The sequence below is a fragment of the Pelobates fuscus genome, chromosome 2 (assembly GCF_036172605.1).
Source record: "Pelobates fuscus isolate aPelFus1 chromosome 2, aPelFus1.pri, whole genome shotgun sequence".
Lineage (NCBI taxonomy): Eukaryota > Metazoa > Chordata > Amphibia > Anura > Pelobatidae > Pelobates > Pelobates fuscus.
The window spans coordinates 4,669,887-4,692,820 of record NC_086318.1 but is presented as its reverse complement, the minus strand read 5'-3'; the positions used below and the strand labels follow the sequence as shown (position 1 = coordinate 4,692,820).

Below are 22,934 nucleotides of genomic sequence, written 5' to 3'. Positions count from 1 at the left end.
GAGTAAGGGGGAGACATAGGGATCTCGGACTCAGGGGGCGTGTCCAAAATGGGCGTAACCATGGCCCTAGTGGACAAACGAGTCCTGGCCACTATGAGGCGACATTGCTCCTCGTGGCATACTCGGATCCATCTTGGCGAGTCGTTTACCGCCTGCCTCCAACAATCAATGTATGGAAACTGTCCGTAGAGTTCAGGCCTACCTGATACAGCCACGTGTACACGCTGTACCAGATTAGGATCTAAACTGCCACGTGGCGGCCATGCGGCAACCAAAGTAGGCCATTCCCTAGTACATAATGTAATCAAACGTACAGAAGACATTTTAACACCAAAATCACATTTTGTAAATCCCTTTTTAAAATTCTTTAACATGCATCCTAAGGGATCCAAAATCGTCGAGTCCGACGCGCCCATACTTAGCAATGGAGCGTCGTTTCCAACGAATACTATACACGCACTCTATTCAACGGTCACACCCGTTCCCTCGGCAACAGCACCACGTGGTACAGTTACTAAGTGAAACGCACACAATAAAAACACTCAAGGAATTCCCGTACACACACAGCTGTTACACCAGTCACTAAATAATAGATACTATGCCCTTTGGCGAAACTATACAGTCACCCACGCTATAATTCCCTATATATGAATTACCCGTCTATAACATACCCCAGTAACATCGTCTTTACAAACAGCAGTTACAGTACGGTTAGCATAGGTCAAAGTACAATTTAAGGTCACAGTACGATTAATAGTGGTTATGGTGTTAGACATGCAATAGACGACAATTATTAGTATTTATATACACTGTCAGTAAATATACAGGGTTATGGTACCGTGCACTATAATACAGCTACACACTATTAACACTCTCGCTAGACGGCAGAGCTCACGCTATCTAACAAGATATACACGCTACTAAACAATCTTTAACACATATACAATTCCCAACTAATCTATTTGCCAGTATCTTGATGGACTACCTAAAACTATCTACACCCGTTTTGGTTAGCCACACTGCCCAAGCACCACATATAGCGAACTAGAGGGCGGAATTTACAACAGAACCCTCTTAGTCTATCTACTCTATCAAAAGTCTAGTGGGTTCCAAATTTACACGCCTTCCCACTTAGCCAAGATAGGTTGAGAGCTAGCGGACCGAATTTACACAGACGCCGCTTAGTCTCCCGGTCCCTCCGACCTAGTGAACAAAATGTACACCCTAGAACGCTAGTCTAGACAAGACACCGGTGTCCGGCTAGGGCTATTTACACAGAACCCCGCCTGACTCCAAACCAAATTAAACGGTCTTACTAAAGAGCGTTCAATTGAGCGGTGCGCCTTCGCTCCTTCCCTCCACTGGAGGGGGCAGATTCCGTACACAATTCAAACCCCTTATGGGCCTACCGCACAATCGGTATACCCCTAGTGGGTCCGCCGTCTAAAACAGCGGTCGTCTTACCTCCTCGTTCCTGAACCTGAGTTCACACTCATCGACGGGGACACCCCAGCACTTACTATGTAGAGGCCGATGATCTCCTGGACAACAGACCAGTGGCGCCGAGACGAAGGGAGGTCCACGCAGAAGTTCAGAGGTGCAGCCGTAGAGAACGTGGGCAAAGATAGACCGTCTCACGCCTCTGCTTCTCAGCTACCGTTGAACGATGAGCTTCCCGGCCAATGCACCAAATGATACCGGAGAAACTGACGGAAGCCAAGCACAGAGAGATGGACACAGGTTTCTTCAGGAAGGAAGAGATTCTTTATTCGGTTCACCGATCGGGACTCAGAGGGACTAATGTCACCAAAATACAACAAGTTCTGAGCCCCGGATAATAGTGCAGGCTCCTTAAATAGGCACATAACTCCTCCCATATTAAGCTCCACCCGCACATTCTCTTAACCAATCAAAACGAACAAGAATTAACTTCCTGCTTGACCGCATGGCTTGTCCAGCACAATGGAGGAGGGGAATACTACACTGTGTGCAGAATTATTAGGCAAATTAGTATTTTGACCACATCATCCTCTTTATGCATGTTGTCTTACTCCAAGCTGTATAGGCTCGAAAGCCTACTACCAATTAAGCATATTAGGTGATGTGCATCTCTGTAATGAGAAGGGGTGTGGTCTAATGACATCAACACCCTATATCAGGTGTGCATAATTATTAGGCAACTTCCTTTTCTTTGGCAAAATGGGTCAAAAGAAGGACTTGACAGGCTCAGAAAAGTCAAAAATAGTGAGATATCTTGCAGAGGGATGCAGCACTCTTAAAATTGCAAAGCTTCTGAAGCGTGATCATCGAACAATCAAGCGTTTCATTCAAAATAGTCAACAGGGTCGCAAGAAGCGTGTGGAGAAACCAAGGCGCAAAATAACTGCCCATGAACTGAGAAAAGTCAAGCGTGCAGCTGCCAAGATGCCACTTGCCACCAGTTTGGCCATATTTCAGAGCTGCAACATCACTGGAGTGCCCGAAAGCACAAGGTGTGCAATACTCAGAGACACGGCCAAGGTAAGAAAGGCTGAAAGACGACCACCACTGAACAAGACACACAAGCTGAAACGTCAAGACTGGGCCAAGAAATATCTCAAGACTGATTTTTCTAAGGTTTTATGGACTGATGAAATGAGAGTGAGTCTTGATGGGCCAGATGGATGGATTGGTAAAGGGCAGAGAGCTCCAGTCCGACTCAGACGCCAGCAAGGTGGAGGTGGAGTACTGGTTTGGGCTGGTATCATCAAAGATGAGCTTGTGGGGCCTTTTCGGGTTGAGGATGGAGTCAAGCTCAACTCCCAGTTTCTGGAAGACACCTTCTTCAAGCAGTGGTACAGGAAGAAGTCTGCATCCTTCAAGAAAAACATGATTTTCATGCAGGACAATGCTCCATCACACGCGTCCAAGTACTCCACAGCGTGGCTGGCAAGAAAGGGTATAAAAGAAGAAAATCTAATGACATGGCCTCCTTGTTCACCTGATCTGAACCCCATTGAGAACCTGTGGTCCATCATCAAATGTGAGATTTACAAGGAGGGAAAACAGTACACCTCTCTGAACAGTGTCTGGAAGGCTGTGGTTGCTGCTGCACGCAATGTTGATGGTGAACAGATCAAAACACTGACAGAATCCATGGATGGCAGGCTTTTGAGTGTCCTTGCAAAGAAAGGTGGCTATATTGGTCACTGATTTGTTTTTGTTTTGTTTTTGAATGTCAGAAATGTATATTTGTGAATGTTGAGATGTTATATTGGTTTCACTGGTAAAAATAAATAATTGAAATGGGTATATATTTGTTTTTTGTTAAGTTGCCTAATAATTATGCACAGTAATAGTCACCTGCACACACAGATATCCCCCTAAAATAGCTATAACTAAAAACAAACTAAAAACTACTTCCAAAAATATTCAGCTTTGATATTAATGAGTTCTTTGGGTTCATTGAGAACATGGTTGTTGTTCAATAATAAAATTAATCCTCAAAAATACAACTTGCCTAATAATTCTGCACTCCCTGTATATCCGGTATTCTTGCACATGCTCCGTACACTACTGATCGTATCTTTGCAACGTGCAACCAACCGACCGATACGTCAGCATATGCACGTACACATGCCACGTGGTAATCTCGGCCTACTAAATTTATTTTTACCGAGATTCCACCACATTAGCGGGATCTGTCTATAAGAGCTGATGGTCTATATCGGGATCTGTCTATAAGAGCTGATGGTCTATAGCGGGATCTGTCTATAAGAGCTGACAGTCTATAGCGGGATATGTCTATAAGAGCTGATGGTCTATAGCGGGATCTGTCTATAAGAGCTGACAGTCTATAGCGGGATCTGTCTATAAGAGCTGACAGTCTATAGCGGGATCTGTCTATAAGAGTTGATGGTCTATAGCGGGATCTGTCTATAAGAGTTGATGGTCTATAGCGGGATCTGTTTATAAGGAGCTTTGTCTATAAGAGCTGACGGTCTATAGCGGGGTCTGTCTATAAAAGCTCAGATAATCTCCAGAGATTTATACAATACATCCTCATATTTTCCATTGTTCAGGCCTCCAACCCGTTGTGGCAGTCGCGCGGATCAAGCTCTGTGTCATCTGGGGGACGTTTCCGCTGCCCATCGTGTCGACATGAGGTGGTCCTGGACAGACATGGGGTGTACGGACTCCAGAGGAACTTACTGGTGGAAAACATAATAGACATTTATAAACAGGAATCATCCAGGTAAGAAAGGCGAGGAGTTAAAATTCCCAAATGGACTAGTTTGCATGATCAGTGGTGTGCGTCACATTTAAAGAGGTCATGATAGTACTTTAGAGAACCCCGGTAAGATCTCACCTAGAGTATTGTATTCCGTTCTATAGAGCAAATCCCAGGGAGACATAGAGAAGTAGTGATAGTACTTTAGACGTCCTGGTAAGATCTCACCTACAATATGGTGTTCAGTTCTATTGCGCAGGTACCAGGAGGGTACAGGGAGTGCTGTTCCATTGCAAAACCCCAGGTGGGTGTGACATAATAACCAAGCCTTATGTCACACCCACCTGGGGTTTTGTAGCGGTGACGGAACCCAATTGCAGCAGAACAGCACTCCCTTACAATCATGACCCTCAGGAGCACCTGGAAGTGGGTACAGGGTCCTGAAAGGTCTGTGGTGGTACAGAGGCCTTTAATGGGTAGAAGCTAAGCGAGGTATCCAAGAGGGAAAGAAGCAGGAGGCATAGTCTATCAATCCGGGATCAGGTCATGCAGCAGGCAAGAGTAGTAGATCAATCCAGGATCAGCAAGCAAGGGTAGACGATAACAGAACTAAGGATCAGGAACCAAGAAGACAAGTAGGGAATCAGGGCAATAAGCAGGTATACAAGAGCAAAGAAAATAACCAAGCACTGACTGGAAGGCGTGCTTGGGTTAAATAGGAAGCCAGGATCACATGACTGGCCACCTCCCACCAGCAGGTGGGGCACACAGGAGCTATAAAAGAAGGTCAGGGACTCAGCGCCATCTTGGCTTACCTCACAGTCCCTGACCTGCCTCCTCTTGTCAGGACTGCAACTCCTCCCCCCCGCCTAGAATGCTGGGTCGCATGGCGGCCGCTATCTTGCCACGACGGCGTGCTTGCCTCGGACCTCGGTAGTGAGAGTGGGAGAAGGAGATGGCACAGCCCCAGAAGAGGGGACTTGGAGAGCGGCGACCACCGCCATTCTGCCGCGGGTGCCCAGGAGCAGGTAAGTGACCGGCTCTGCCGTGACATTTATGGATCCCTGGTAAGAGCTTACTTAGAGTATTGTGTTCAGTTCTACTGAGCAGATCCCAGGAGGATATAGAGAGGTATTGATAGTACTTTATAGATCCCCGGTAAGATCTCACCTAGAGTATCGTGTTCAGTTCCATAGAGAAGATCCCAGGACATAGAGGTAGTGATAGTTTTTTTCATAGATCCCTGGTAAGATCATACCTAGAATATTGCGTTCAGTTCTATAGAGCAGATCCCAGGACATAGAGCGGTAGTGATAGTACTTTTTAGATCCCCGGTAAGATCTCACCTAGAGTATTGTGTTTTGTTCTATAGAGCAGATTCCAGGAGGACATAGAGTATCACCTAGTACTTTATAGATCCCTGGTAATATCTCACCTAGAGTATTGTGTTCTGTTCTATAGAGCAGATCCCAGGTGGACATAGAGAGGTAATGATAGCACTTTATAGATCCCGGTAAGATCTCACCAAGAGTATTGTGTTCAGTCCTATAGTGCAGATAACAGGAGGACATCAAGAAGCAATGATGGTGGTGTTGGAGGGTGGGATTGCATTCAAATTATTATCACCATTGCAGACCTGTCTCAATTGCCTAGGATAGATAAAACCGATGAATAACTATAAGTTTGACAGACCGTGTCCATGGCTTGTTCTTTTTTCCAGGCCCCTAAACACCAAATCTGAGCAACATCTGATGTGCGAGGAGCACGAGGATGAGAAAATCAACATATATTGCCTGACCTGCGAGACCCCCACGTGTTCTATGTGCAAAGTGTTTGGGGCTCATAAAGACTGTGAGGTGGCCCCACTAACTAGTATCTACAAGAGACAAAAGGTAACTCCAGTGGTATGCAGTCATTGATCATTACTTTGATCTACATAGCATGTCTCCATAGGGGCTATGTTCTAAGGCAGGATAGGGGGATTAGAATTCCTATCTGTATAGGCAATGATAATCCAGTGTATTTTGAAAAAACTACATTATAATTTTACACATCTCCCATGTACCCTCTGTTGGCACAATACCTGCCACACTCTACCATAACATGGACAACTAACAATATATGGCGTTTGGAGAGGGTTATTTACATATACTTTATCTGGAGTGTCTTGGGATCTGGTCAATCAGAAAGTCCCTTGCTCAGACATCAGAGATAGGATAATGTTGATCCAATGGGAGCCCCTGTCTGAGGAACGGTAACCAGCAACTGAATCATTGTCTATTTTTATCATTTGGATTTAATCTGTGAATAATTTTATTCACAAATGAATGCATAAACTAATAGGGTTTTTTCATTTCCAATGTGGGTGATCCATGGAAAACTATAAACAATAGCAAGTAGAGAGTGTATGTGCACTTGACCTTATAATTGATTATGATATAAGAATCAAAGTTTTCCTTAATCATTGGGTTCAGCTCATTATCATTGGAGTCTAACAAGTCTACTAGCATGAATAAAACTCCATCTCCTGGGTACATATAAAATTATATATTATATATGTATAATTATATTATTTGATTTCACCTTTTATATGCTCCATCCTTGCCATTGTTAATAGTTTTCCCATATGTCCCAAGTCGTCGTATTGTAGGAGAGGAAGAGTACAGTTTTAGGTGTTATCACAATAGGCACTATACATGGAATGCCCGGGGTTATCACTATAGGCTTTCTATAGGGTGATACATGGAATCCAAGGGTTATCACTATAGACTTTCTATAGGGTGATACATGGAATCCCCGGGGTTATCACTATAAGCTTTCTATAGGGTGATACATGGAATCCGAGGGTTATCACTATAGGCTTTCTATAGGGTGATACATGGAATCCGAGGGTTATCACTATAGGCTGTCTATAGGGTGACACATGGAATCCCGGGGATTATCACTATAAGCTTTCTATAGGGTGATACATGGAATCCGAGGGTTATCACTATAGACTTTCTATAGGGTGATACATGGAATCCGAGGGTTATCACTATAGGCTGTCTATAGGGTGATACATGGAATGCCCGGGGATTATCACTATAGGCTTTCTATAGGGTGATACATGGAATCCGAGGGTTATCACTATAGGCTTTCTATAGGGTGATACATGGAAGCCCGGGGATTATCACTATAGGCTTTCTATACATGGAATCCTTGGGGTTATCACTATAGGCTTTCTATAGGGTGACACATGGAATCTTAGGGGTTAACACTATAGGCTTTCTATAGGGTGAAACATGGAATCCCAGGGATTGTCTCTATAGGCTTTCTATAGGGTGATACATGGAATCCCAGGGATTGTCTCTATAGGCTTTCTATAGAGTGATACATGGAATCCCAGGGATTATCACAATAGGCTGATATCCCAGGGGTTCTATTGGGTGAATCCCAGGGGTTATCACTATAGGCTTTCTATAGGGTGATACATGGAATCCCCGGGGTTATCACTATATGCTTTCTATAGGGTGATACATGGAATCCCTGGGATTGTCTCTATAGGCTTTCTATAGGGTGATACATGGAATCCCAGGGATTGTCTCTATAGGCTTTCTATAGGGTGACACACGGAATACCAGGGATTATCACTATAGGCTTTCTATAGGGTGATACATGGAATCCCAGGGATTGTCTCTATAGGCTTTCTATAGGGTGACACACGGAATACCAGGGATTATCACTATAGGCTTTCTATAGGGTGACACATGGAATCCCAGGGATTGTCTCTATAGGCTTTCTATAGGGTGACACACGGAATACCAGGGATTATCACTATAGGCTTTCTATAGGGTGACACATGGAATCCCAGGGATTGTCTCTATAGGCTTTCTATAGGGTGACACATGGAATCCCAGGGATTGTCTCTATAGGCTATCTATAGGGTGATACATGGAATCCCCGGGATTATCACTATAGGCTCTCTATAGGGTGACACATGGAATCCCAGGGATTATCACTATAGGCTTTCTATAGGGTGATACATGGAATCCCAGGGATTGTCTCTATAGGCTTTCTATAGGGTGACACACGGAATACCAGGGATTATCACTATAGGCTTTCTATAGGGTGACACATGGAATCCCAGGGATTGTCTCTATAGGCTTTCTATAGGGTGACACACGGAATACCAGGGATTATCACTATAGGCTTTCTATAGGGTGACACATGGAATCCCAGGGATTGTCTCTATAGGCTTTCTATAGGGTGATACATGGAATCCCAGGGGTTATCACTATAGGCTATCTATAGGGTGATACATGGAATCCCCGGGATTATCACTATAGGCTCTCTATAGGGTGACACATGGAATCCCAGGGATTATCACTATAGGCTTTCTATAGGGTGATACATGGAATCCCAGGGATTGTCTCTATAGGCTTTCTATAGGGTGACACACGGAATACCAGGGATTATCACTATAGGCTTTCTATAGGGTGACACATGGAATCCCAGGGATTGTCTCTATAGGCTTTCTATAGGGTGATACATGGAATCCCCGGGATTATCACTATAGGCTTTCTATAGGGTGACACATGGAATCCCAGGGATTATCACTATAGGCTTTCTATAGGGTGATACATGGAATCCCCAGGACTATCACTATAGGCTTTCTATAGGGTGACACATGGAATCCCAGGGATTGTCTCTATGGGCTTTCTATAGGGTGACACATGGAATCCCAGGGATTGTCACTATAGGCTTTCTATAGGGTGACACATGGAATCCCAGGGATTGTCTCTATAGGCTTTCTATAGGGTGATACATGGAATCCCCGGGGTTATCACTATAGGCTTTCTTTAGGGTGACGCATGGAATCCCAGGGATTATCACTATAGGATTTCTATAGGGTGACACATGGAATCAAAGGGATTATCACTATAGGCTTTCTATAGGGTGATACATGGAATCCCAGGGATTGTCTCTATAGGCTTTCTATAGGGTGACACATGGAATCCCAGGGATTGTCTCTATAGGCTTTCTATAGGGTGATACATGGAATCCCCGAGGTTATCACTATAGGCTTTCTATAAGGTGATACATGGAATCCCAGGGATTGTCTCTATAGGCTTTCTATAGGGTGACACATGGAATCCCAGGGATTGTCACTATAGGCTTTCTATAGGGTGATACATGGAATCCCAGGGATTGTCTCTATAGGCTTTCTATAGGGTGACACATGGAATCCCCGGGGTTATCACTATAGGCTTTCTATAGGGTGACACATGGAATCCCAGGGATTATCACTATAGGCTTTCTATAGGGTGATACATGGAATCCCCGGGGTTATCAATATAGGCTTTCTATAGGGTGATACATGGAATCCCCGGGGTTATCAATATAGGCTTTCTATAGGGTGACACATGGAATCCCAGGGTTATCACTATAGGCTTTCTATAGGGTGACACATGGAATCCCAGGGATTATCACTATAGGCTTTCTATAGAATACATGGAATCCCCGGGGTTATCACTATAGGCTTTCTATAGGGTGACACATGGAATCCCAGGGATATCACTATAGGCTTTCTATAGGGTGGTACATGGAATCCCCGGGGTTATCAATATAGGCTTTCTATAGGGTGACACATGGAATCCCAGGGAATATCACTATAGGCTTTCTATAGGGTAATACATGGAATCCCAGGGATTGTCTCTATAGGCTTTCTATAGGGTGACACATGGAATCCCAGGGATTATCACAATAGGCTTTCTATAGGGTGATACATGGAATCCTAGGGATTGTCTCTATAGGCTTTCTATAGGCTGATACATGGAATCCCAGGGATTGTTACTATAGGCTTTCTATAGGGTGACACATGGAATCCCAGGATTATCACTATAGGCTTTCTATAGGGTGATACATGGAATCCCCGGGGTTATCACTATAGGCTTTCTATAGGGTGATACATGGAACCCCAGGGTTATCACTATAGGCTTTCTATATGGTGATACATGGAATCCAAGAGATTACCACTATAGGCTTTCTATAGGGTGATACATGGAATCCCAGGGATTTTCACTATAGGCTTTCTATAGGGTGATACATGGAATCCCAGGGATTATCACTATATACTTTCTATAGGTTGATACATGGAATCCCTGTGGCTATCACTATATACTTTCTATAGGTTTATAAATGGAATCCCAGGGATTGTCTCTATAGGCTTTCTATAGGGTGATACATGGAACCCCAGGGTTATCACTATAGGCTTTCTATATGGTGATACATGGAATCCAAGAGATTACCACTATAGGCTTTCTATAGGGTGATACATGGAATCCCAGGGATTTTCACTATAGGCTTTCTATAGGGTGATACATGGAATCCCAGGGATTATCACTATATACTTTCTATAGGTTGATACATGGAATCCCTGTGGCTATCACTATATACTTTCTATAGGGTGATACATGGAATCCCAGGTATTGTCTCTATAGGCTTTCTATAGGGTGATACATGGAATCCCATGGATTATTACTATAGGCTTTCTATAGGGTGACACATGGAATCCCAGGATTATCACTATAGGCTCTCTATAGGGTGATACATGGAATCCCAGGGATTGTCTCTATAGGCTTTCTATAGGGTGATACATGGAATCCCCGGGGTAATCACTATAAGCTTTCTATAGGGTGATACGATACATGGAATCCCGGGGTTATCACTATACGCTTTCTATATGGTGATACATGAAATCCAAGGGATTACCACTATAGGCTTTCTATAGGGTGATACATGGAATCCCCGGGGTTATCACCATAGGCTTTCTATAGGGTGATACATGGAATCCCCGGGGTTATCACTATAGGCTATCTATAGGGTGATACATGGAATCCCCGGGGTTATCACTATAGGCTTTCTATTGGGTGATACATGGAATCCCCGGGGTTATCACTATAGGCTTTCTATTGGGTGATACATGGAATCCCTGGGGTTATAACTATAGGCTTTCTATAGGGTGATACATGGAATCCCAGGGATTGTCTCTATAGGCTTTCTATAGGGTGATACATGGAATCCCCGGGGTTATCAATATAGGCTTTCTATAGGGTGACACATGGAATCCCAGGGAATATCACTATAGGCTTTCTATAGGGTGATACATGGAATCCCAGGGTTATCACTATAGGCTATCTATAGGGTGACACATGGAATCCCAGGGATTGTCTCTATAGGCTTTCTATAGGGTAATACATGGAATCCCAGGGATTGTCTCTATTGGCTATCTATAGGGTGATACATGGAATCCCCGGGGTTATCACTATAGGCTATCTATAGGGTGATACATGGAATCCCAGGGATTATCACTATAGGCTTTCTATAGGGTGACACATGGAATCCCAGGGATTATCACTATAGGCTTTCTATAGGGTGATACATGGAATCCCCGGGGTTATCACTATAGGCTATCTATAGGGTGATACATGGAATCCCCGGGGTTATCACTATAGGCTTTCTATTGGGTGATACATGGAATCCCCGGGGTTATCACTATAGGCTTTCTATAGTGTGATACATTGAATCCCAGGAATTGTCACTATAGGCTATCTATAGGGTGATACATGGAATCCCAGGGATTGTCTCTATAGGCTTTCTATAGGGTGACACATGGAATCCCAGGGATTGTCTCTATAGGCTTTCTATAGGGTGATACATGGAATCCCAGGGATTGTCTCTATAGGCTTTCTATAGTGTCATACATGGAATCCCCGGGGTTATTACTATAGGCTATCTATAGGGTGATACATGGAATCACTATAGGCTTTCTATAGGGTGATACATGGAATCCCCGGGGTTATCACTATAGGCTTTCTATAGGGTGATACATGGAATCCCCGGGGTTATCACTATAGGCTTTCTATAGTGTGATACATTGAATCCCAGGAATTGTCTCTATAGGCTATCTATAGGGTGAAACATGGAATCCCCGGGATTGTCTCTATAGGCTATCTATAGGGTGACACATGGAATCCCCGGGATTGTCTCGATAGGCTTTCTATAGGGTGATACATGGAATCCCCGGGGTTATCACTATAGGCTTTCTATAGTGTGATACATTGAATCCCAGGAATTGTCACTATAGGCTATCTATAGGGTGATACATGGAATTCCAGGGATTGTCTCTATAGGCTATCTATAGGGTGAAACATGGAATCCCCGGGATTGTCTCTATAGGCTATCTATAGGGTGACACATGGAATCCCCGGGATTGTCTCTATAGGCTATCTATAGGGTGATACATGGAATCCCCAGGATTGTCTCTATAGGCTTTCTATATGGAATCCCCGGGATTGTCTCGATAGGCTTTCTATAGGGTGATACATGGAATCCCCGGGGTTATCACTATAGGCTTTCTATAGTGTGATACATTGAATCCCAGGAATTGTCACTATAGGCTATCTATAGGGTGATACATGGAATTCCAGGGATTGTCTCTATAGGCTATCTATAGGGTGAAACATGGAATCCCCGGGATTGTCTCTATAGGCTATCTATAGGGTGACACATGGAATCCCCGGGATTGTCTCTATAGGCTATCTATAGGGTGATACATGGAATCCCCAGGATTGTCTCTATAGGCTTTCTATATGGAATCCCAGGGATTGTCTCGATAGGCTTTCTATAGGGTGATACATGGAATCCCCGGGGTTATCACTATAGGCTTTCTATAGTGTGATACATGGAATCCCAGGGATTATCACTATAGGCTCTCTATATGGTGATACATGGAATCCCAGGGATTATCGCTATAGGCTTTCTATATGGTGATACATGGAATCCCTGGGGTTATCACTATAGGCTTTCTATAGGGTGATACATGGAATCCTAGGGGTTATCACTATAGGCTCTCTATAGTGTGATACATGGAATCCCAGGGATTATCACTATAGGCTCTCTATATGGTGATACATGGAATCCCCAGGGTTATCACTATAGGCTTTCTATAGGGTGACACATGGAATCCCCGGGGTTATCACTATAGGCTCTCTATAGTGTGATACATGGAATCCCAGGGATTATCACTATAGGCTCTATATATGGTGATACATGGATACCCCAGGGTTATCACTATAGGCTTTCTATAGGGTGATACATGGAATCCCCGGGGTTATCACTATATGCTTTCTATAGGGTGATACATGGAATCCCAGGGATTATCACTATAGACTCTCTATATGGTGATACATGGAATCCCCAGGTTTATTACTATAGGCTATCTATAGGGTGATACACGGAATCCCAGGGATTATCACTATAGGCTCTCTATTCAGTGATACATGGAATCCCAGGGATTATCACTATAGGCTTTCTATAGGGTGATACATGGAATCCCCGGGGTTATCACTATAGGCTTTCTATAGGGTGATACATGGAATCCCGGGGTTATCACTATAGGCTTTCTATAGGGTGATACATGGAACCCCAGGGTTATCACTATAGGCTTTCTATAGGGTGATACATAGAATCCCAGGGATTATCAACATAGGCTTTCTATAGGGTGACACATGGAATCCCAGGGATTGTCTCTATAGGCTATCTATAGGGTGATACATGGAATCCCAGGGATTGTCTCTATAGGCTATCTATAGGGTGATACATGGAATCCCAGGGATTGTCTCTATAGGCTTTCTATAGGGTGATACATGGAACCCCAGGGTTATCACTATAGGCTTTCTATATGGTGATACATGGAATCCAAGGGATTACCACTATAGGCTTTCTATAGGGTGATACATAGAATCCCAGGGATTATCAACATAGGCTTTCTATAGGTTGATACATGGAATCCCTGGGGCTATCACTATATACTTTCTATAGGTTGATAAATGGAATCCCTGGGGTTATCACTATAGGCTTTCTATAGGGTGACACATGGAATCCCAGGGATTGTCTCTATAGGCTTTCTATAGGGTGATACATGGAATCCCCGGGGTTATCACTATAAGCTTTCTATAGGGTGATACGATACATAGAATCCCAGGGATTATCAACATAGGCTTTCTATAGGTTGATACATGGAATCCCTGGGGCTATCACTATAGGCTTTCTATAGGGTGACACATGGAATCCCAGGGATTGTCTCTATAGGCTTTCTATAGGGTGATACATAGAATCCCAGGGATTATCACCACAGGCTTTCTATAGGGTGACACATGGAATCCCAGGGATTGTATCTATAGGCTTTCTATAGGGTGATACATGGAATCCCCGGGGTTATCACTATAGGCTATCTATAGGGTGACACATGGAATCCCAGGGGTTATAACTATAGGCTTTCTATAGGGTGACACATGCAATCCCCGGGATTGTCTCTATAGGCTTGGAATCCCCAGGGTTATTACTATAGGCTATCTATAGGGTGATACATGGAATCCCAGGGATTGTCTCTATAGGCTATCTATAGGGTGACACATGGAATCCCAGGGGTTATCACTATAGGCTTTCTATTGGGTGATACATGGAATCCCCGGGATTGTCTCTAAAGGCTTTCTATAGGGTGATACATGGAATCCCCGGGGTTATCACTATAGGCTTTCTATTGGGTGATACATGGAATCCCCGTGGTTATCACTATAGGCTATCTATAGGGTGATACATGGAATCCCCGGGGTTATTACTATAGGCTATCTATAGGGTGATACATGGAATCCCCGGGGTTATTACTATAGGCTTTCTATAGGGTGATACATGGAATCCCCGGGATTGTCTCTATAGGCTTTCTATAGGGTGATACATGGAATCCCCGGGGTTATCACTATAGGCTTTCTATTGGGTGATACATGGAATCCCCGGGGTTATCACTATAGGCTTTCTATAGGGTGATACATGGAATCCCAGGGGTTATCACTATAGGCTTTCTATAGGGTGATACATGGAATCCCCGGGATTATCACTATAGTCTTTCTATTGGGTGACACATGGAATCCCAGGGATTATCACTATAGGCTTTATATAGGGTGATACATGGAATCCCGGGGGTTATCACTATAGGCTTTCTATAGGGTGATACATGGAATCCCCGGGATTGTCTCTATAGGCTTTCTATAGGGTGATACATGGAATCCCAGGGTTATCACTATAGGCTTTCTATTGGGTGATACATGGAATCCCAGGGGTTATCACTATAGGCTATCTATAGGGTGATACATGGAATCCCCGGGGTTATCACTATAGGCTTTCTATAGGGTGATACATGGAATCCCAGGGTTATCACTATAGGCTTTCTATAGGGTGATACATGGAATCCCAGGGATTATCACTATAGGCTTTCTAATGGGTGACACATGGAATACCAGGGATTATCACTATAGGCTTTCTATAGGGTGATACATGGAATCCCCGGGGATATCACTATAGGCTTTCTATAGGGTGATACATGGAATCCCAGGGTTATCACTATAGGCTTTCTATAGGGTGATACATGGAATCCCAGGGATTATCACTATAGGCTTTCTATTGGGTGACACATGGAATACCAGGGATTATCACTATAGGCTTTCTATAGGGTGATACATGGAATCACCGGGGTTATCACTATAGGCTTTCTATAGGGTGATACATGGAATCCCCGGGGTTATCACTATAGGCTTTCTATAGGGTGACACATGGAATCCCAGGGATTGACTCTATAGGGTAATACATGGAATCCCTGGGATTGTCTCTATAGGCTTTCTATAGGGTGATACATGGAATCCCCGGGGTTATCACTATAGGCTATCTATAGGGTGACACATGGAATCCCAGGGGTTATCACTATAGGCTTTCTATAGGGTGACACATGCAATCCCCGGGATTGTCTCTATAGGCTTGGAATCCCCGGGGTTATTACTATAGGCTATCTATAGGGTGATACATGGAATCCCAGGGATTGTCTCTATAGGCTATCTATAGGGTGACACATGGAATCCCAGGGGTTATCACTATAGGCTTTCTATAGGGTGATACATGGAACCCCCAGGATTGTCTCTATAGGCTTTCTATAGGGTGATACATGGAATCCCCGAAGTTATTACTATAGGCTATCTATAGGGTGATACCTGGAATCCCCGGGATTGTCTCTATAGGCTTTCTATAGGGTGATACATGGAATCCCCGGGGTTATTACTATAGGCTATCTATAGGGTGATACATGGAATCCCAGGGATTGTCTCTATAGGCTATCTATAGGGTGACACATGGAATCCCAGGGGTTATCACTATAGGCTATCTATAGGGTGACACATGGAATCCCAGGGGTTATCACTATAGGCTTTCTATTGGGTGATAAATGGAATCCCCGGGATTGTCTCTAAAGGCTTTCTATAGGGTGATACATGGAATCCCCGGGGTTATCACTATAGGCTTTCTATTGGGTGATACATGGAATCCCCGTGGTTATCACTATAGGCTATCTATAGGGTGATACATGGAATCCCCGGGGTTATTACTATAGGCTATCTATAGGGTGATACATGGAATCCCCGGGGTTATTACTATAGGCTTTCTATAGGGTGATACATGGAATCCCCGGGATTGTCTCTATAGGCTTTCTATAGGGTGATACATGGAATCCCCGTATCACCTATAGGGTGATACATGGAATCCCAGGGTTATCACTATAGGCTTTCTATAGGGTGATACATGGAATCCCAGGGATTATCACTATAGGCTTTCTATTGGGTGACACATGGAATACCAGGGATTATCACTATAGGCTTTCTATATGGTGATACATGGAATCCCCGGGGTTATCACTATAGGCTTTCTATTGGGTGATACATGGAATCCCCGGGGTTATCACTATAGGCTTTCTATAGGGTGACACATGGAATCCCAGGGATTGACTCTATAGGGTAATACATGGAATCCCTGGGATTGTCTCTATAGGCTTTCTATAGGGTGATACATGGAATCCCCGGGGTTATCACTATAGGCTATCTATAGGGTGACACATGGAATCCCAGGGGTTATCACTATAGGCTTTCTATAGGGTGACACATGCAATCCCCGGGATTGTCTCTATAGGCTTGGAATCCCCGGGGTTATTACTATAGGCTATCTATAGGGTGATACATGGAATCCCAGGGATTGTCTCTATAGGCTATCTATAGGGTGACACATGGAATCCCAGGGGTTATCACTATAGGCTTTCTATAGGGTGATACATGGAACCCCCAGGATTGTCTCTATAGGCTTTCTATAGGGTGATACATGGAATCCCCGAAGTTATTACTATAGGCTATCTATAGGGTGATACCTGGAATCCCCGGGATTGTCTCTATAGGCTTTCTATAGGGTGATACATGGAATCCCCGGGGTTATTACTATAGGCTATCTATAGGGTGATACATGGAATCCCAGGGATTATCACTATAGGCTTTCTATTGGGTGACACATGGAATACCAGGGATTATCACTATAGGCTTTCTATAGGGTGATACATGGAATCACCGGGGTTATCACTATAGGCTTTCTATAGGGTGATACATGGAATCCCCGGGGTTATCACTATAGGCTTTCTATAGGGTGACACATGGAATCCCAGGGATTGACTCTATAGGGTAATACATGGAATCCCTGGGATTGTCTCTATAGGCTTTCTATAGGGTGATACATGGAATCCCCGGGGTTATCACTATAGGCTATCTATAGGGTGACACATGGAATCCCAGGGGTTATCACTATAGGCTTTCTATAGGGTGACACATGCAATCCCCGGGATTGTCTCTATAGGCTTGGAATCCCCGGGGTTATTACTATAGGCTATCTATAGGGTGATACATGGAATCCCAGGGATTGTCTCTATAGGCTATCTATAGGGTGACACATGGAATCCCAGGGGTTATCACTATAGGCTTTCTATAGGGTGATACATGGAACCCCCAGGATTGTCTCTATAGGCTTTCTATAGGGTGATACATGGAATCCCCGAAGTTATTACTATAGGCTATCTATAGGGTGATACCTGGAATCCCCGGGATTGTCTCTATAGGCTTTCTATAGGGTGATACATGGAATCCCCGGGGTTATTACTATAGGCTATCTATAGGGTGATACATGGAATCCCAGGGATTGTCTCTATAGGCTATCTATAGGGTGACACATGGAATCCCAGGGGTTATCACTATAGGCTATCTATAGGGTGACACATGGAATCCCAGGGGTTATCACTATAGGCTTTCTATTGGGGGATAAATGGAATCCCCGGGATTGTCTCTAAAGGCTTTCTATAGGGTGATACATGGAATCCCCGGGGTTATCACTATAGGCTTTCTATTGGGTGATACATGGAATCCCCGTGGTTATCACTATAGGCTTTCTATTGGGTGATACATGGAATCCCCGTGGTTATCACTATAGGCTATCTATAGGGTGATACATGGAATCCCTGGGGTTATTACTATAGGCTATCTATAGGGTGATACATGGAATCCCCGGGGTTATTACTATAGGCTTTCTATAGGGTGATACATGGAATCCCCGGGATTGTCTCTATAGGCTTTCTATAGGGTGATACATGGAATCCCCGTATCACCTATAGGGTGATACATGGAATCCCAGGGTTATCACTATAGGCTTTCTATAGGGTGATATATGGAATCCCAGGGATTATCACTATAGGCTTTCTATTGGGTGACACATGGAATACCAGGGATTATCACTATAGGCTTTCTATAGGGTGATACATGGAATCCCCGGGGTTATCACTATAGGCTTTCTATTGGGTGATACATGGAATCCCCGGGGTTATCACTATAGGCTTTCTATAGGGTGACACATGGAATCCCAGGGATTGACTCTATAGGGTAATACATGGAATCCCTGGGATTGTCTCTATAGGCTTTCTATAGGGTGATACATGGAATCCCCGGGGTTATCACTATAGGCTATCTATAGGGTGACACATGGAATCCCAGGGGTTATCACTATAGGCTTTCTATAGGGTGACACATGCAATCCCCGGGATTGTCTCTATAGGCTTGGAATCCCCGGGGTTATTACTATAGGCTATCTATAGGGTGATACATGGAATCCCAGGGATTGTCTCTATAGGCTATCTATAGGGTGACACATGGAATCCCAGGGGTTATCACTATAGGCTTTCTATAGGGTGATACATGGAACCCCCAGGATTGTCTCTATAGGCTTTCTATAGGGTGATACATGGAATCCCCGAAGTTATTACTATAGGCTATCTATAGGGTGATACCTGGAATCCCCGGGATTGTCTCTATAGGCTTTCTATAGGGTGATACATGGAATCCCCGGGGTTATTACTATAGGCTATCTATAGGGTGATACATGGAATCCCAGGGATTGTCTCTATAGGCTATCTATAGGGTGACACATGGAATCCCAGGGGTTATCACTATAGGCTATCTATAGGGTGACACATGGAATCCCAGGGGTTATCACTATAGGCTTTCTATTGGGGGATAAATGGAATCCCCGGGATTGTCTCTAAAGGCTTTCTATAGGGTGATACATGGAATCCCCGGGGTTATCACTATAGGCTTTCTATTGGGTGATACATGGAATCCCCGTGGTTATCACTATAGGCTTTCTATTGGGTGATACATGGAATCCCTGGGGTTATTACTATAGGCTATCTATAGGGTGATACATGGAATCCCCGGGGTTATTACTATAGGCTTTCTATAGGGTGATACATGGAATCCCCGTATCACCTATAGGGTGATACATGGAATCCCAGGGTTATCACTATAGACTTTCTATAGGGTGATATATGGAATCCCAGGGATTATCACTATCGGCTTTCTATTGGGTGACACATGGAATACCAGGGATTATCACTATAGGCTTTCTATAGGGTGATACATGGAATCCCCGGGGTTATCACTATAGGCTTTCTATTGGGTGATACATGGAATCCCCGGGGTTATCACTATAGGCTTTCTATAGGGTGACACATGGAATCCCAGGGATTGACTCTATAGGGTAATACATGGAATCCCTGGGATTGTCTCTATAGGCTTTCTATAGGGTGATACATGGAATCCCCGGGGTTATCACTATAGGCTATCTATAGGGTGACACATGGAATCCCAGGGGTTATCACTATAGGCTTTCTATAGGGTGACACATGCAATCCCCGGGATTGTCTCTATAGGCTTGGAATCCCCGGGGTTATTACTATAGGCTATCTATAGGGTGATACATGGAATCCCAGGGATTGTCTCTATAGGCTATCTATAGGGTGACACATGGAATCCCAGGGGTTATCACTATAGGCTTTCTATAGGGTGATACATGGAACCCCCAGGATTGTCTCTATAGGCTTTCTATAGGGTGATACATGGAATCCCCGAAGTTATTACTATAGGCTATCTATAGGGTGATACCTGGAATCCCCGGGATTGTCTCTATAGGCTTTCTATAGGGTGATACATGGAATCCCCGGGGTTATTACTATAGGCTATCTATAGGGTGATACATGGAATCCCAGGGATTGTCTCTATAGGCTATCTATAGGGTGACACATGGAATCCCAGGGGTTATCACTATAGGCTATCTATAGGGTGATACATGGAATCCCCGGGATTGTCTCTATAGGCTTTCTATTGGGTGATACATGGAATCCCCGTGGTTATCACTATAGGCTATCTATAGGGTGATACATGGAATCCCCGGGGTTATTACTATAGGCTATCTATAGGGTGATACATGGAATCCCCGGGGTTATTACTATAGGCTTTCTATAGGGTGATACATGGAATCCCAGGGGTTATCACTATAGGCTATCTATAGGGTGATACATGGAATCCCCGGGATTATCACTATAGGCTTTCTATTGGGTGACACATGGAATCCCAGGGATTATCACTATAGGCTTTATATAGGGTGATACATGGAATCCCGGGGGTTATCACTATAGGCTTTCTATAGGGTGATACATGGAATCCCAGGGGTTATCACTATAGGCTTTCTATAGGGTGATACATGGAATCCCCGTGGTTATCACTATAGGCTTTCTATTGGGTGATACATGGAATCCCCGTGGTTATCACTATAGGCTATCTATAGGGTGATACATGGAATCCCTGGGGTTATTACTATAGGCTATCTATAGGGTGATACATGGAATCCCCGGGGTTATTACTATAGGCTTTCTATAGGGTGATACATGGAATCCCCGGGATTGTCTCTATAGGCTTTCTATAGGGTGATACATGGAATCCCCGTATCACCTATAGGGTGATACATGGAATCCCAGGGTTATCACTATAGGCTTTCTATAGGGTGATATATGGAATCCCAGGGATTATCACTATAGGCTTTCTATTGGGTGACACATGGAATACCAGGGATTATCACTATAGGCTTTCTATAGGGTGATACATGGAATCCCCGGGGTTATCACTATAGGCTTTCTATTGGGTGATACATGGAATCCCCGGGGTTATCACTATAGGCTTTCTATAGGGTGACACATGGAATCCCAGGGATTGACTCTATAGGGTAATACATGGAATCCCTGGGATTGTCTCTATAGGCTTTCTATAGGGTGATACATGGAATCCCCGGGGTTATCACTATAGGCTATCTATAGGGTGACACATGGAATCCCAGGGGTTATCACTATAGGCTTTCTATAGGGTGACACATGCAATCCCCGGGATTGTCTCTATAGGCTTGGAATCCCCGGGGTTATTACTATAGGCTATCTATAGGGTGATACATGGAATCCCAGGGATTGTCTCTATAGGCTATCTATAGGGTGACACATGGAATCCCAGGGGTTATCACTATAGGCTTTCTATAGGGTGATACATGGAACCCCCAGGATTGTCTCTATAGGCTTTCTATAGGGTGATACATGGAATCCCCGAAGTTATTACTATAGGCTATCTATAGGGTGATACCTGGAATCCCCGGGATTGTCTCTATAGGCTTTCTATAGGGTGATACATGGAATCCCCGGGGTTATTACTATAGGCTATCTATAGGGTGATACATGGAATCCCCGGGATTGTCTCTATAGGCTATCTATAGGGTGATACATGGAATCCCAGGGGTTATCACTATAGGCTATCTATAGGGTGACACATGGAATCCCAGGGGTTATCACTATAGGCTATCTATAGGGTGACACATGGAATCCCAGGGGTTATCACTATAGGCTTTCTATTGGGGGATAAATGGAATCCCCGGGATTGTCTCTAAAGGCTTTCTATAGGGTGATACATGGAATCCCCGGGGTTATCACTATAGGCTTTCTATTGGGTGATACATGGAATCCCCGTGGTTATCACTATAGGCTTTCTATTGGGTGATACATGGAATCCCCGTGGTTATCACTATAGGCTATCTATAGGGTGATACATGGAATCCCTGGGGTTATTACTATAGGCTATCTATAGGGTGATACATGGAATCCCCGGGGTTATTACTATAGGCTTTCTATAGGGTGATACATGGAATCCCCGGGATTGTCTCTATAGGCTTTCTATAGGGTGATACATGGAATCCCCGTATCACCTATAGGGTGATACATGGAATCCCAGGGTTATCACTATAGGCTTTCTATAGGGTGATATATGGAATCCCAGGGATTATCACTATAGGCTTTCTATTGGGTGACACATGGAATACCAGGGATTATCACTATAGGCTTTCTATAGGGTGATACATGGAATCCCCGGGGTTATCACTATAGGCTTTCTATTGGGTGATACATGGA

General features: G+C 44.0%; 1 protein-coding gene across 2 annotated transcripts in view; it reads left to right on the top strand.

The window, feature by feature from the left end:
• TRIM54 (tripartite motif containing 54) overlaps window positions 1-22,934 on the top strand; it is a 156,713-nt gene that overhangs the window by 67,501 nt on the left and 66,278 nt on the right. For both annotated transcript variants that reach the window (XM_063441877.1, XM_063441876.1), the window contains 2 exons: window positions 4,062-4,234; window positions 5,931-6,102. In XM_063441877.1, coding sequence (XP_063297947.1) covers window positions 4,062-4,234; window positions 5,931-6,102 — 345 coding nt within the window. The remainder of the gene's footprint in view (window positions 1-4,061; window positions 4,235-5,930; window positions 6,103-22,934) is intronic.